At 53.4% G+C, this 14,223-nt stretch overlaps 3 protein-coding genes across 5 annotated transcripts in view; 1 reads left to right on the forward strand and 2 right to left on the reverse strand.

Annotated features, from left to right (window-relative positions):
- The window catches only part of Acy1 (aminoacylase 1), an 8,703-nt gene extending 8,523 nt beyond the window's left edge, over positions 1-180 (reverse strand). Inside the window, exon 1 of the mRNA XM_013028236.1 lies at positions 78-180. The gene's annotated coding sequence lies outside the window, so the exon portion shown is untranslated. The remainder of the gene's footprint in view (positions 1-77) is intronic.
- Positions 181-2,094: 1,914 nt separating this feature from the next.
- Positions 2,095-6,568, reverse strand: Abhd14a (abhydrolase domain containing 14A). Its single transcript, XM_013028075.1, has 5 exons — positions 6,472-6,568; positions 4,956-5,155; positions 4,438-4,553; positions 3,095-3,330; positions 2,095-2,416 (listed from the first exon to the last, which is right to left on the reverse strand). Exons 2-5 carry the CDS (start codon positions 5,147-5,149, stop codon positions 2,234-2,236), a joined length of 729 nt encoding a protein of 242 aa, XP_012883529.1. The 5' UTR covers positions 5,150-5,155; positions 6,472-6,568; the 3' UTR covers positions 2,095-2,233.
- A 1,582-nt stretch (positions 6,569-8,150) lies between these two features.
- Positions 8,151-12,957, forward strand: Abhd14b (abhydrolase domain containing 14B). 3 transcript variants are annotated; one of them, XM_013028235.1, is made up of 4 exons: positions 8,151-8,229; positions 9,285-9,528; positions 11,516-11,757; positions 12,053-12,957. In XM_013028235.1, the coding sequence occupies exons 2-4, from the start codon at positions 9,318-9,320 to the stop codon at positions 12,230-12,232; spliced, it is 633 nt and encodes a 210-aa protein (XP_012883689.1). In that variant the 5' UTR covers positions 8,151-8,229; positions 9,285-9,317; the 3' UTR covers positions 12,233-12,957. The 3 variants fall into 3 exon arrangements, with proteins under 3 accessions (XP_012883689.1, XP_012883688.1, XP_012883687.1); XM_013028234.1 differs by lacking the exon at positions 8,151-8,229 and adding an exon at positions 8,337-8,392; XM_013028233.1 differs by lacking the exon at positions 8,151-8,229 and adding an exon at positions 8,338-8,392 and having other exon boundaries at positions 9,267-9,528.
- The last annotated feature ends 1,266 nt before the right edge of the window (positions 12,958-14,223 follow it).

A 14,223-nucleotide genomic window follows, 5' to 3' on the forward strand; every position in this document is an offset into this window, starting at 1 on the left:
CCTCCCCGAGGCTCCCCAGTTCCCCCTCCCCGCAGTCAACCCCCCAGAATCCCCCGTCCTCCCCGGAGACCCCTCACCTGGCGTCTCGCGGCCCTGACCCGCGCTGGCCTCCCGACGCCCGCCCGCCCCGGACTGTGGCCTGAACTCCGGGTCCACCGAGGTCTAAAGCTCAAATCAGCGGCGATCGGCCCCACCACGTGGCCCCAGCCGCTGGGCGGGGACGAAGAGGACCGTCCCAGCCCGTCCCCCGCCCGCCCGTCCCCGCGCCGACGTCTCCGCCCGCCCCTGGCGCGAGGCCTCCACTGGATCACTGCAACCCGCGATCCGGGATCCCGCCCCCGAAAGGGACGAGCTCAGGGCTGGCCACGCCCCTTCCCGCGAGGCCACGCCTACGGATCCACCCGCGGACCACTCCCAGAGAGCCGCCTGCTGGCCACGCCCATAGAACCTCCCCGCAGGCCACGCCCATAGAACCTCCCCGCAGGCCACGCCCCACGCTCCTGTCCGAGGTAGTGAACCCGGAGCTCAGGATAGTCCCGCCCTCAGACGACTCCACCTTTCTCCTCCAGCTTCCTGATAGGGCGAGAGGGAAGGGGGCGTGCCCTGTGGGTCAAAGTGGCAACAGTTGCTGTGTATTTTATTTCTTGCTCTTCTCTACCATTTGAGCCACAGCGCCACTTCCTGCTTTATTCACAGACTTTCCTGGCCAGGCTGGCTTTGAACCATGATCCTCAGATCTCAGTCTCCTGAGTAGCTAGGATTATAGGTTTGAGCCACCAGCACCTGCCTTGGATTTTTCTATCCTTTCTTTTTTCTTCCTTTCTTCCTTCCTTCCTTTCTTCCTTCCTTCCTTTCTTTCTTTCTTTCTTTCTGTCTGTCTTTCTTTCTTTCTTTCTTTCTTTCTGTCTGTCTTTCTTTCTTTCTTTCTTTCCTTTCTTTCTTTTGTGAGGGTCCTGGGCTTGAACTCAAAGCTCAGGCATTGTCCCTGACCTTTTAGTTGCTGTTGTTAATTTTTTTCCCTAGAGTTAATTTCAATAGATATTATTGTACACGATCAGATGCACACAGGCATTGCACCTTTTTGTTTGTATCCCTTTATTTTATTTTTGACTCAAGACTAGCACTTTACCCCTTGAACCATAGTTCCACTTCCAGTTTTTTGATGGTTCATAGGAGCTAAGAGTCCTCAAAGACAGTTCGTGTCAGGCCTGGCTTCCACTGTGATCCTCAGATTTCAGCCTCCTGCACAGTCTGAGTAATACAACCAAGAAGAGAGTGGAAGCTCCCAGTACACACACACACACACACACACACACACACACACACACACACACATTGCCAAGCATGTAAATGTGGGGATGGGGAAACTGGATTGAGAATTAAAAGAGCATTGGTGTTGAACCACTCTGCTGAGTTGCTCTCTCATTAGAAATGAATGATCAGTCAGGGACTTCGACCCCAGGAATCTGGAGTGTCAGACCCCTCCTTCTTTTTTGCTAGGGGTTGAAGTCTGTGAGCCCTGCCACTGCCCAAGCTAGCTCAGTCCTTGGAACAGAGGACAGAGAACTAGCCACGAATACACATTTGAGCTTCTATTTTTGTTCCAGGACTGCCCTTGAACTAAGGGTCTCATGTTCTTGCTTCATTTTTTTTCCCTCAAGGCTGGTGTGGTACTCTATCCCTTGAGCCATAGTTCCACTTCTGCCTTTTTTTTTTTCTGGTTAACTGGAGATAAGCATCTCCAGCATTTTTTTTCTGCCTGCACAGACTTCAAATTCTGATCCTCAGATCTCAGCCTCGAGTAGCTGACAGGCCTTAACCAGCAGCATCCCACAACGATCTTCATTGATTACCCACTCCACTCAGCTTCTCAGAGCCCCCCACACCAGGCCCCTGGCCGTGCCACAGCTGTAAACCTTCACTGCCCAGCCCATCATGCCCATTTGACAGAGAAGAAAATGGAGGTACGGAGACGATCAGAAAGAACGAGGCGTATTCTTAGACTCGCAGCTTGCTGGAGCACCTCCTCCAATCCCAGACTTTGCTTCCATGCCCACCTTTCCCAAAACACACAAGGAAACGACCCCTGCCAACTTTCCAGGTGAGACAAATAAGCTTTCCTTTATTGGGACCGAGAAATGACGTGAATATGTCCGGACTGAGTCTGAGCCCTTCAGCCCTCGGTCCTTGGAGTCTGAGGACTGTCTCCCTGGATGAGAAGCGGGTCATCCGTTCAAGGCAAATGGTCCAGGAAGTCAAGGAGGACAAGATGGAAGTCTCTCGGCCTGTGGAGGTAGCAGGCGTGGCCTGCGTTAGGCAGCTTCACCACGGAGTGGTTGGGCAGGTGGCGGAGCTGCCGCAGAGACTCGGGGGCGAGGATATGGTCCAGTTCTCCGTACAGAATGAGGGTTGGAGTCTGTAGGGCAAAGTAAAGGTCTGATGATCACCTGACCCCCAAGGTAAGTCTGTAGGGAGCCTTTCCCCAATCCCCCATCTCCTTATTGTTGGTTCCTGGGGCTTGAACACAGGGCCTGGGTGCTGTCCCTGAGCTCTTCAGCTCAAAGCGAGCGCTCTACCACTTGAGCCATGGCACCACTTCTGGTTTTCTGGTGGTTCATTGGAGATAAGAGTCTCAAGGAAGCCGTGTGCCGGTAGCTCACACCTGTCATCCTAGCTACTCAGGAGACTGAGATCAGAAGACCTCGGTTCAAAGCCAGCCTGGGCAGGAAACTCCATGAGACTCTTATCTCCAATAAACTACTCAGAAATCTGGAAGTGGCGCTGTGGCTCAAGTGGTAGAGCGCTCTCACCTTGAGCTGAAGAGCTGAGGGACAGCGCCCAGGCCCAGAGTTCAAGCCCCACGGCCGACAAAAACAAATAAAAAGAGTCTCACAGACTTTCCTACCCGGGGCTGGCTTTGAACCGTGTGATCCTCCCATCTCAGCCTCCTGAATAGCTAGGATGACAGGCAGAAGCCACTAGCTCCTGGCTCACCCCATCTCTTTCATCCAAGAGCCTTGTCCCCCCTCCGTGAAAGACTTAAATCCACCCCTCACCCCCAGCATGGTGCATACCAGGGTCAAGGTTCTAGTACCTTCACAGCCCAGAATTGTTCCTGGGAGTAGTTCTGGGTGGAGGTGGGTGCAATCGGCACAAATCCTCGTAGCTGGAGGTGGCCTTGCATGAGGAATGGCAGGGCGTAGAGGCCGCTCAGCGAGGGGCTCACCAGCACCGCGTTGTGCACCTTGAGATCCTGCAGCACACGCTCTAGCAACCTCGCCCGCCCGGCCTCGGTGCTGGCCTCCCTGGAGGCTGCAGAGTTCCCAAAGCCTGGCAAGAAAAGCAGATGCCCACTGAGGAGTTAGGAAATGCCCAGCACTTCCTGATCTCTACCACGGCAAGGAGCAATGCCACATGGCATATGAGACCCCCAAATCTCCCAGAAACACTTTTTTTTTTTTTGCCAGTCCTGGGGCTTGAACTCAGGGCCTGGGCGCTGTCCCTCAGCTCTTCAGCTCAAGGCGAGTGCTCTACCACTTGAGCCACAGCGCCATTTCCAGTTTTCTGGTGGTTTATTGGAGAAAAGAGTCTCACAGATTTTCCTAACCTGGCTGGCTTTGAACTGCGATCCTCAGATCTCCGCCTCCTGAGTAGCCAGGATTATAGGCATGAACTACCAACGCCCAGCTGTCCCTGAGCTTCTTTTGCTCTACTCTACCACTTGAGCCACAGCGCCACTTCCAGCTTTCTCTGTGTCTGTGGTACTGAGGAATCGAACCCAGGGCTTCATGCATGCTAGGCAAGCACTCTACTACTGGGCCACATTCCCAGCCCAGAAACTTTGTTTGGGGGGGGAGGGGATAATATAATATTAAAAAAAAAAGATTCCCAATGTTAGAAGATGTGGGAAAACAGACCCTTTCATACATCAGTCACAGAAGGATAAATCTATGCCCTCTTTATGGAAGGTAAGGTAGTATATATTAATTCATTTATTCTTAAGCTGCGAGCCAGTGGCTTATGCCTGTCTAGCTACTCAGGAGGCTGAGATCTGAAGATTACGGTTCAAATCCATCCCCAGCAGTAAAGTCCAAGTGAGACTCTTATATCCAATTACCATAAAGCCAGGAGTGTGGCTCAAGTGGTAGAGTGCCAGCCTTATGCAACAAAGCTAAGCGAAAGCCCAGGCCCTGAGTTCCAACCCCAGGACCAACACACACACACACACACACACACACACACATACACACTCACACACACATACACACTCACACTCAACTAGAATACAAGACCTTTTCCATGGTACCATCTTGTGCTGTGAAACACCACTATACATCTTACTATCAAACCTTAGGGTTTCCCTCCTCTTCCAATGTCCTCCTTCTGGAAAGTTCCTGAAGCAGCCTGATCTCCTAGCCACAGGGATAGGGTACTCACCTGGCAGGTCAAGGGCTATGGTCCGGTAGCCCCGCTGGGACAAAAGCTTCAGGGTCCCGAGTCTCTCCCATGTGTGGGAGCTGAAGGCCTTCCCGTGGAGCAAAACCACCTCCGACCTGTGGGGAGAAGGGGAAAACGTGGGGTGTGGGACCTACAAAGGCTCCCCATTTCTTCCTTCCTTCAATTTTTGTCCATCGTGGGACTCGAACTCCGAGCCTGGGCGCTATCCCAGAGCTCTTCACCTCAAGGCAAGTGCTCTACCACTTAAGCCACAGCGCCAGTTTTCTGGTGGTTCGTTGGAGATCAGAGTCTCATGGACTTTCCTGCCCGGGCTGGCTTTGAACTGTGATCCTCAGATCTCAGCCTCCTGAGTAGCTAGGATGACAGGCGGGAGCCACCAGCGCCCGGCTTTCCTTTTCCTTTCTTTCTAGGCTTCTCCATTGTCCTTCCAGGGTCTCCCCCACCCCCAAATCAGACTGGGGTGCCTTCACTAGACCCTCGCTTAGATCAGCACCCACCTGCGTGCCTGGTGCAGAGGAAGCACTTCTCGGTAAAAGATAGGAGAGCTGCCTGGGGTGACGCCAGCCAGGATTGTGACATTGGGGTCTCTCCAGAGCCAGGAAGCCTGTTCAGGGGGTCTTGACAATCCCACATACAATAGCAGCAAGAAGAGCAGGCCAAGGCCCAGCACTGCTGCCTGGTACCGGCTCATGGAAGCCTACAACACAGTCAGGAGGAAGAAAAACGAAGAAGCTGGGCAGAGCTGTGGCTCCTACCATTGCTTAGGGCAAAGATATGTGTGTGTGTGTGTGTGTGTGTGTGTGTGTGTGTGCGCGCGCGCACACGCCAATCCTGGGGCTTGAACTCAGGACCTGGATGTTGTCTCTGAGCTTTTTTTTTTTTTTTGCTCAAAGCTAGCCACAGCTCCACTTCCAGCTTGTTTCTTGGAGATAAGAGTGTCACAGACTTTTCTGCTGGAGCTGGCTTTGAACTGTGATCCTCACATCTCAGCCTCCTGAGTAGCTAGGCTGACAGGCAAGAGTCACTAGTACCCGGATCTGGGCAAAGAGTCATCTTTGCCATTATCACTGGGCCAACCTAAACTGGGGCACTTTTGCTCGTGAAGCATTTATGGTATTAGGCTCCACATCCAGGACTCAGGAGCCTCAAAAGAACAGTGAACAGCTGGGCTTATACCTGTAATTTTAGCTACTCTGGAGGCTGAGATCTGAAGATGGGCAGTTTTAAACAAGCCAAGCCCAGGAAGAAAAGTCAAAGACATTCATATCTGCAAGTGATCAGTAAAAAAGCCAAAAGTGGCAGTGTAGCTCAAAGGATAGAAACGCCAGCCTGAGTTTACAAAAAAAAAAAGCCAAGAGTGAGGGCTGGATCTGTGGCTTAGTGGTAGAGTGCTCACCTAGCATGCATGAAGCCCTGGGTTCGAGTCCTCAGTACCATATACACAGAAAAGGCTGGAAATGGCACTGTGGCTCAAGTGGTAGAGTGCTCGCCTTGAGCAAAAGCAGCTCAGGGACAGCGCCCTGAGTTCAAGCCCCAGGACTGGCAAAAAAACAAAAAAGCTAAGAGTGGGTACAAGCGTGCAAGGCCCTGAGTCCAAGCCCCAGTCACTACTAGGTGTGCACGCACATACACGCACAGTGACACAAGAAACATACAGAAGATAGATGAAACCTTCAGAAATATACATACACACACGTGCACATGCGCGTACACAGACAGGTACTGCAGACAGAGAGACACTGACACCAGCGGACAGATAAAGGAAAATACCGCCTCCCCCCGCAATAAATGTTTAGAAACAAACACACACGGGTAAGGGACACGGGTAAGGGCTGGGATTCACCAGCCTGATCTGCACAATCAAGACCCAGTCTTACACACACACACACATACACACCACCAAGACACAAGCACACACATAAACACAGACTCTTCCTGCCCCTGCTCCAGGCCAGCTACAGGATGGCCCGTCCTCCACGCAACCTGCAGGCCCCTCTTTCTGGGGGTACTCACCAGCCGATTGGGGTGTGGGGTGCTCAGGCTGGCTACCTCGGGACAGGCCTGGGCCCTGCCCAGCTGAGTCCTGCGGGCCCTCAGAGCAGCATCAGGGTTCTGATTGGCTGCTGGGTGTGGGGGGGGGGGAGGGAGTGGGCGGGGAAAGCTGAGCCATGAATTGCGACTGCGCAGTCCTCTGCCGGCCTAGTGGCTGGGTTACTAAACAATCCCCACACAGGGGAGGCTCCCCCCAAAAATGCATCGTGATCTCTCCTGCTGCATCCACAACTTTTTCTTTTTTCAGATTGTTTTTGGCCCAATAGCTGGCAAGAGAATCATCCAGATTCCTGTGTGTGTGTGTGTTTTTGGTGAGTCACTGGAGGTAAGAATCTCATAGACATTCCTACCCAGGCTGGGCTTCAAACAGAGATCCTCAGATCTCAGCCTCCTGCGTTGCTAGGATGACAGGCGTGAGCCACTCATGTCAAGCCCCTATTTTCTGTGAAATACAGGAAAATTCTCAGCTCATTGGATCATCACAGCACTTAGGGTAGTCGTCCAAGACTCAGAACTTAGCCGGGCACAGGTGGCTCACACCTGTCATCCTAGCTACTCAGGAGGCTGAGATCTGAGGATCCTAGTTCCAAGCCAGCCCGGGCAAGGAAAGTCCATGAGACTCTGATCTCCAATGAACCACCAGAAAACCAGAAGTGGTGCTGTGGCTCAAGTGGTAGAGCGCTCGCCGTGAGCTGAAGAGCTGAGGGACAGCGCCCAGGCCCTGAGTTCAAGCCCCATGACCAACCAAAAACAAAAACAAAAAAAAGACTCAGAAACTGTGTGAAGGCTAAATATTAAGTGTTGGATCTACACTCTACAGTCACACACACACACACACACACACACACACACACACACACACATGGTCAGAACTGAGGTGGGTACCAAATTCTGGAGTGTCTAGGCTCAGGGCTGTACCTCCAAGCTCAGCAGTGAATAGCCCACCCAGCTCACCTCTTTTGCAGAAGTTGGCAATCCTACCAGCAGAAAAACAGGTTCAGCATCTTTGGCTGGACTTTGGCTGAGCCTTGGACTCTTTTATATATATATATATTTTTTTTTAATTTGGTGCTAGTCTTGGGGTTTGAACTTAGCACCTGGGCGCTGTCCCTGAGCTTTGGTGCTCCAAGCTATTATTGCTCTACCCACTTGAGCCACAGTTCCACTTCTAGCTTTTAGCTAATGAATTGGAAGTTAGAGTCTCACAGCTAATTCTGCTGGGGCTGACTTCGAACCATGCTCCTCAGTTCTTAACCTCCTGAATAGGATTACAGGTGTGAGACACTGACCCTTGCATTTTTTTTTTGGTTGGTCATTGGACTTGAACTCTGGGCCTGAGTGCTGTCCCTCAGCTCTTCACCTGAAGGCTAGTGCTCTACCACTTGAGCCACAGCGCCACTTCTGGTTTTCTGAGTGGACTTTCCTGCCCAGGCTGGCTTTGAACCGTGATCCTCAGATCTCAGCCTCCTGAGTAGCTAGGATGACAGGCATGAGCCACCAGTGCCCCAGCTAGCCTTGCACTCTTAACCTGATTGGTGACGACAGTATAGCAGGTGCACCCCAAAAAAGAGAACATCTGGATCCCAAAGAACTCTTCTACTCAAAGTTGGGGACGGACCACGACGTAGCAGAGGGAGCTGGTCACTGAGAGTTCCTGCTCTTGGGTCACGTGAGACAGAATGGCTTGGGGAAACTGAGGCTGCTCTAAGAAGTTTGGAGGTGAGGACGCATGCAGTAGCAGCTTGATGCCACAAGATGGCGCACGCGGGCGCATGGCTCCCCTGTCCCACCCCTTACCCCACCCCCTGGACCAACCTCTTCCTTCCTTGCCCTTCCTGCCCCATCCACACCGGCCTTTCGCCTGCTTTTCTGCGCTCCGCAGGTACCCACCTTGCACCCCCTGATCATCTCTTCCTCTCTCCAATCAGGACCCACTCTCGCCTTCCCCCTGGGCTTCCCCTTCTTTCCCTTGGAGCTGTCCTTCTTCCTGTGTTCTTGCAGGCTGGAATCCCCAGAGGTCTTGGCCTGCCCTGCTGTTTGCTTGGATTTCCACCTTTGGGACGGTGGGCCCTTTAAAACCCTACACTTGGGCTTCCTCCCACCCAGCCTGGACCAGCCTGATTGGGCTAGATGAGGTCCATAGGCCAGACATTACAGTCCATGATGGAGCACTTACTATATCCTAAGCATAGTGTCAGAGGTGTTGGTTTGTTTGTTGTCAGTCGTGGGGCTTGAACTCTGGGCCTGGGCACTGTCCCTGAGCTCTTCAGCTCAAGGCGATCGCGCTACCACTTGAGCCACAGCGCCACTTGCAGCTTTCTGGTGGCTCCCTGGAGATAAGAGTTTCACGGACTTTCCTGCCTGGGGCTGCCACCTTTGAACCGTGATCCTCAGATTCAACCTCCTGAATAGCTAGGATGACAGGCGTGGGCCTGTTTGTTTGTGGCCCCATTTAATCCTATCCAGTGCCTCAGAACTAATTCAATTGAATTGCCTCCTTTCTAGAAAAGGATCAGGGCCCAATCAGCTGGAAGGGGAGACCCACCTCTTGAGTTCACTTTTCTCCAACTCACAATTATATCCTTCCTTGATTGTGCTATTGAGGAAGCTGAGGGGGAGGTTATTCAGTTGAGCGGCCCGAGTCGGGTAGAACACCTGCATGGTACAGGTGCCTAAAGACAGTCCCTAGAGGCCTCCTGGCTCCGCCTCTTGGCTCCATCAGAACAATATACTCGGCATGGTCCTTCCCTCATCAGCCTGGCTTTGAACTACAGGTTCTCCGATCAGGGACAGAGGCTGCGGCAGCCATGTCCCACATACAGCAGCGAGATGGTACCATCCAGGTACAGGAGCAGGCGCTGTTTTACCGAGAGGCCCGGCCGGGCAGTGGACAGGCTGCTCGTTTCTCTGTGTTACTATTGCATGGTATTCGTTTCTCCTCGGAGACTTGGCAGAACCTGGGTACTCTCCACAAGCTGGCCGAGGCTGGCTACCGGGCTGTGGCGATTGACCTGCCAGGTAGGTGCATCGAAGGCAGGTTCTGGGTCAGGGTTTGGGGACTCAGGGCAAGGGGGGCTGGGAGAGTGGGAGGACCAAGCCAGGTGTAGGCCCTGAGCTGCAGAGTTGGATGCCTACTATTGCAAGAGAACTTTGAGCTTCTCTGATCTCTGCCTAGGACACTGTAGGACAATGTTCAACTTATTATTGCTATTATTATTATTGTCAGTGGTGGGTCTTGAACTCTGGGCCTGGGCACTATCCCACAGCTCTTCAGCTCAAGGTGAGCACTCTACCACTTGAGCCACAGCACCACTTCTGGTTTTCTGATGGTTTTTATTGGAGAGAAGAGTCTCATGGTCTTTCCTGCCCAGGCTGCCTTTGAACTGTGATCCTCAGATCTCCTGAGTAGCTAGGATGACAGGTGTGAGCCACTGGTGCCTGGCTTTGCTATTATTATTATTACTATTATTATTAGTGTTTTACTGTTATTATTATTTGTGCTGTTATGGGGGCTTTAACTCAGGGCCGGTGCTCTACCACTTAACCAAACCTACATTTTGGGTTTTTTGTTTTTTGGGAGTTTTTTTTTGGTGCTCAAACCAAAGATAAAAATCTCTCAGACTTTTCTGGCTTTGGGTTTCAATCCTCCAATCTCAGCCTCCTGAGTAGCTAGGATGACAGGCGTAAGCCACCAGTACACGGAGCAAGTTCTGCTTCGTACTGTTGGGGTATGGAAGGTAGCTCTTGTGTCTCTGAGCCTCTGTTTCATTTATTTATTTGTCGGTCCTGGGGCTTGAACTCAGAGCCTGGGCACTGTCCCTGAGCTGCTTTTTGCTCAAGACTAGCACTCTACCACTTTGAACCACAGTGTTACTTCTGGTTTTCTGGTGACTCACTGGAGATGAGAGTCTCATGAACTTTCCTTGCCCGGGCTGGTTTTGAACCATGATCCTCTAGATCTCAGCCTCCTGAGTAGCTAGGATGACAGGTGTGAGCCACTGTCCCCTGGCCACCGTTTCCTTATCTACAATGGAAAGTGCTACACTCACATTTGGGCTTGGCCCTGGGGAAGCTGGAGTGAGATTATTTGTGTGAGACTACGCTGTGTAATACACATCCTACATGATACATGCCATATACACGGTAGTACATGGCAGGCAGTAATGGTTGCTCAGCTGACTGGTCCGAAACATATTCAATTGGCAATCTATTGGAAAGCCTGAGAGGTGAGATTCCAGTCTCCTGACACCTTGGGGTTGGCTCCTAGTCAGCTTTTCACATGCATAGGCCCTGACTATCTATAACCCAATCCTTCCAGGCCCAAAGCCCTTGGTATCCAGTGTGGAAGGGGTGACTTGGCTGATGGCTGATCTGATCCCCTCCTGGGCCAAATCATACCAGGGCTGGTACGATGCCAGGCCTCAAGAACAGGCCTTGTCCTCCTAGCCTGATTGGTTCCCACAGTGGGATGGGCTGGACCTCAGGGCAAAGGTTGGGAGCTAAGGTTGTTGTTTAAGGAGGAAGTTGGATTGCTAACCACACCTCTCCTTCCCCTCCCCAATTTGGCCACAATCCTCTGGGCTCAACACCCTGTGCCAATTCAGGGTCAAGTCCCTTTGTAAGCAGTTAACTTTGTTTTCACAGTAGTCCTAAATGACAGGTTCTTTAATTACCTTTTTTTTTCACATGTGGGTCTTGAACTCTGGGCCTGGGCTCAGCTCTTCAGCTCAAGGTGAGCACTCTACCACAGCACCACTTCCAGTTTTCTGGTGGTTCTGTAGAGATAAGTATCTCACAGACTTGTGACTCAAACTGGTAGAGCATTAATTAGCCTGGAGTGAAAACATGCAAAGACAGTGTCCAGACCCTGAGTTCAAGTCCCACGAAAGAAAGAAAGCTGAGCACAGAGAGGTTAATCTAAGAGGGCTTCCTGGAGGAAGAGACTCCATGTTTTCCCACTCATGACTCCTGTTTTCATCTCTCCTATACCCATATATTCTTGCAGGTCTGGGGCGTTCTAAGGAAGCAACGGCTCCCGCCCCTATTGGGGAGCTGGCCCCTGGCAGCTTTCTGATGGCTGTGGTGGATGCCTTGGAACTGGGCCCCTCCGTTGTTATTAGCCCCTCTTTAAGTGGCATGTACTCTCTGCCCTTCCTCACCACCCCTGGCTCCCAGATCCGGGGCTATGTGCCGGTGGCTCCTATCTGCACAGACAAGATCAGCGCTGCTGACTATGCCAGAGTGAAGGTACCTTGTGTTGGGAAGCTGAGATGTTCCTGTTTGGGGGCGGGGAGGGGAAGGACGGCAGCGCTGGCAAGGAAGGTTTGATCTCCGAGTCTTCATCATTCACATCTTGGGGCAGGGAAACCAAGGGGGTGACTTTATTGGGGGGAACTGACCCCCCCACATACACACCACACCCCCACTGTGCCACAAGCCCCTGTGTCCAGCTGTGTGCTGGGGTGTGACCCCCCCCAAGGCTTGTCTCGGCCTTGAAGAGGCTGGATCCCTACTGAATCTTCCTTCTTTTCCCTTCTCTTAGACACCGACTCTGATTGTCTATGGTGATCAGGACCCGATGGGATCCAGCAGCTTTGAACATCTGAAGCAGCTGCCCAACCACAGGGTGTTGGTGATGGAGGGAGCAGGGCACCCCTGCTACCTGGACAAACCTGAAGAGTGGCATCGAGGGCTGCTGGATTTCCTGCAGGGACTAGCTTGAGACTCAGCCCTGCTGATGGGGTGGGCTGGCAGCCTGCCTTGGGCTCTCTCTCTCTCTCTCTCTCATTCCTTTACTTCTGGCTCAATCATGTCCATGCAGCCGGTGCATCTTTCTCTGGGTGCTTCTTTCTCTTGAAGAGACTAAAGGAGGTAAAAAAAAAAAAAATCAAGTGGAAAAAAAGAAACAAAACCAATACTCAGGAACTCAAGGAAGTCATCTGGTGGAGAGTAATTCAGGAATTGCTTTTCCCATTCACTTTCTTGCTTGGCTTTCTCCTTCTCTGCCCTGCCTTCCTCTCTCACGTAGACCATAGATAAATACAAGCTCCATGGATATATTTGGGGGAACCCATCCCTCACCTGGGATGGTACACAGGTATATCCTCTGTACCTTACAAAAGGGCTTGCCTCATTTGCATAAGCCAGCCTTCCAGGAAGGTTGGGGGGGGGGTAAATGGGGAAATCTCCTGGAATCAGGCCCTGTCGGAGAAGACCTTGTCAGACTTTGAGGGGGCGTGGCCAACCAAGGCCCCACCCACCCATAGGTTGCAACAGGTCTCAGCCCTAAAGAGAAGGACCAACAACCTCTAAACACACACACCTCTGCCTCTCAGATCTCTGCTTTTCCTCTTCCTGGGGGTAGAGTGTGTGTGTGGGGGGGTACCCCTATTTCCCTTAGGTTACCAAGTCTTGGATCTTTCTCAGATAAACCTGTTTCCTACTGAGGTTTGATTTTGGTAGTGGTTGTGATGGAAGGGATGTGTGTGTGTACATTAACAGATTATGGAAATCAGTAGAAATAAAGTGAAGCCACCCTCCCCCTCCCAACTGTGGCTGTGTCCTGAGCCCCTTCCCTCCTCTCTCTTCTTCTCTCCCCTCCCCACCCCCTGCCCCTTGGGGACTGTCTGCCACGGAGGCCCCTCCCCCAGCCAGGCAGGACCAGATGGTTTCCCCCCCCTCCCCTCCTCCAACTGCCCTTTGTCCACCAGGCCAGATGGAGGGAAAAGAGAGATTGGGTTCCCCTCCCACCCCCACACACAGAGGCTCAGGTGCCAAGAGACTCAGCTGGAAGAAGGGGGGGGAGGGCAGGGGGAGGGGGAGGGGGGAAGGGAGGTCAGGGGGACCAGGCTGAGCCGATTACAGAGGGGGGGAAAAAGGGGGGGAGGAGGGGCAGAGGACTTGGAAACAGCTCAGCTCCCCGCCCCTCCTCCCCCGTGGAGGCCTGGCCTGGCGGTGCCCCATCCCTATAGCGACCTTAGCTCCCCAAAAGGAATTCTGGAGGTAGACTTCTTTCTTCTTTTTTTGGGGTGTGTGTGTATGGACTCATCAAGCGGAGGGGGGTGCCAGCAGGGCCCTCAGGCCTCCCCGCTTTCCTCACTCCAGCTTGGTCAGGAGAACCCCAGTTCCTGGGGCACGCAAGGACCCCCCCCAGCTCAGGGCTGGGGAGGTGGGGGGGGTCAGGGCCGGCACTGGGACCCAAGCGGGGCTGAGATGAGGAGGAGCGCAGGGGTGGGGGGGCAGCCACAAAGGCCCTGGGGTCAGCGCTGGGGCTGAGATGAGGCGGGGTGCATGGGTGGGGGGCAGCAGGGGCCCGGGGTCAGCGCTGGAGCTGAGGAGGGGTGTAGGGGTGGGGGGGCAGCAGGGGTGGGGGGGCAGCAGGGGTGGGGGGGCAGCAGGGCCCAGGGTCAGGAGCTGACATGGGCGCGGGGAGGGAGGGAGGGTGGGATGGGGTGCAGTGGGGGAGTCCGGGTGCAGCAGCAGCAAAGGCCCAGGGGGGCCCGGGATTCGAACCCAGCCTGGCAGCCAGGGCGGCTGGGCTGAGATGAGGTGTGTGTGTGGGGTGATCAGAAGCTGAACAGGGCAGGGGAGGGGGGAAGGGGGGAAGATCCGGATCTCACCCCCCCACCCGGGGTGAGATGGTGCAGGTGGGAAGGTGTGCAGGGCCGGGCTGGGGGCAGGAGGGGTCGCCGCAGCCCTCCCCTCCCGGAAGCC

The sequence above is a fragment of the Dipodomys ordii genome, unplaced genomic scaffold (genome assembly GCF_000151885.1).
Source record: "Dipodomys ordii isolate 6190 unplaced genomic scaffold, Dord_2.0 Scaffold107, whole genome shotgun sequence".
NCBI lineage: Eukaryota > Metazoa > Chordata > Mammalia > Rodentia > Heteromyidae > Dipodomys > Dipodomys ordii.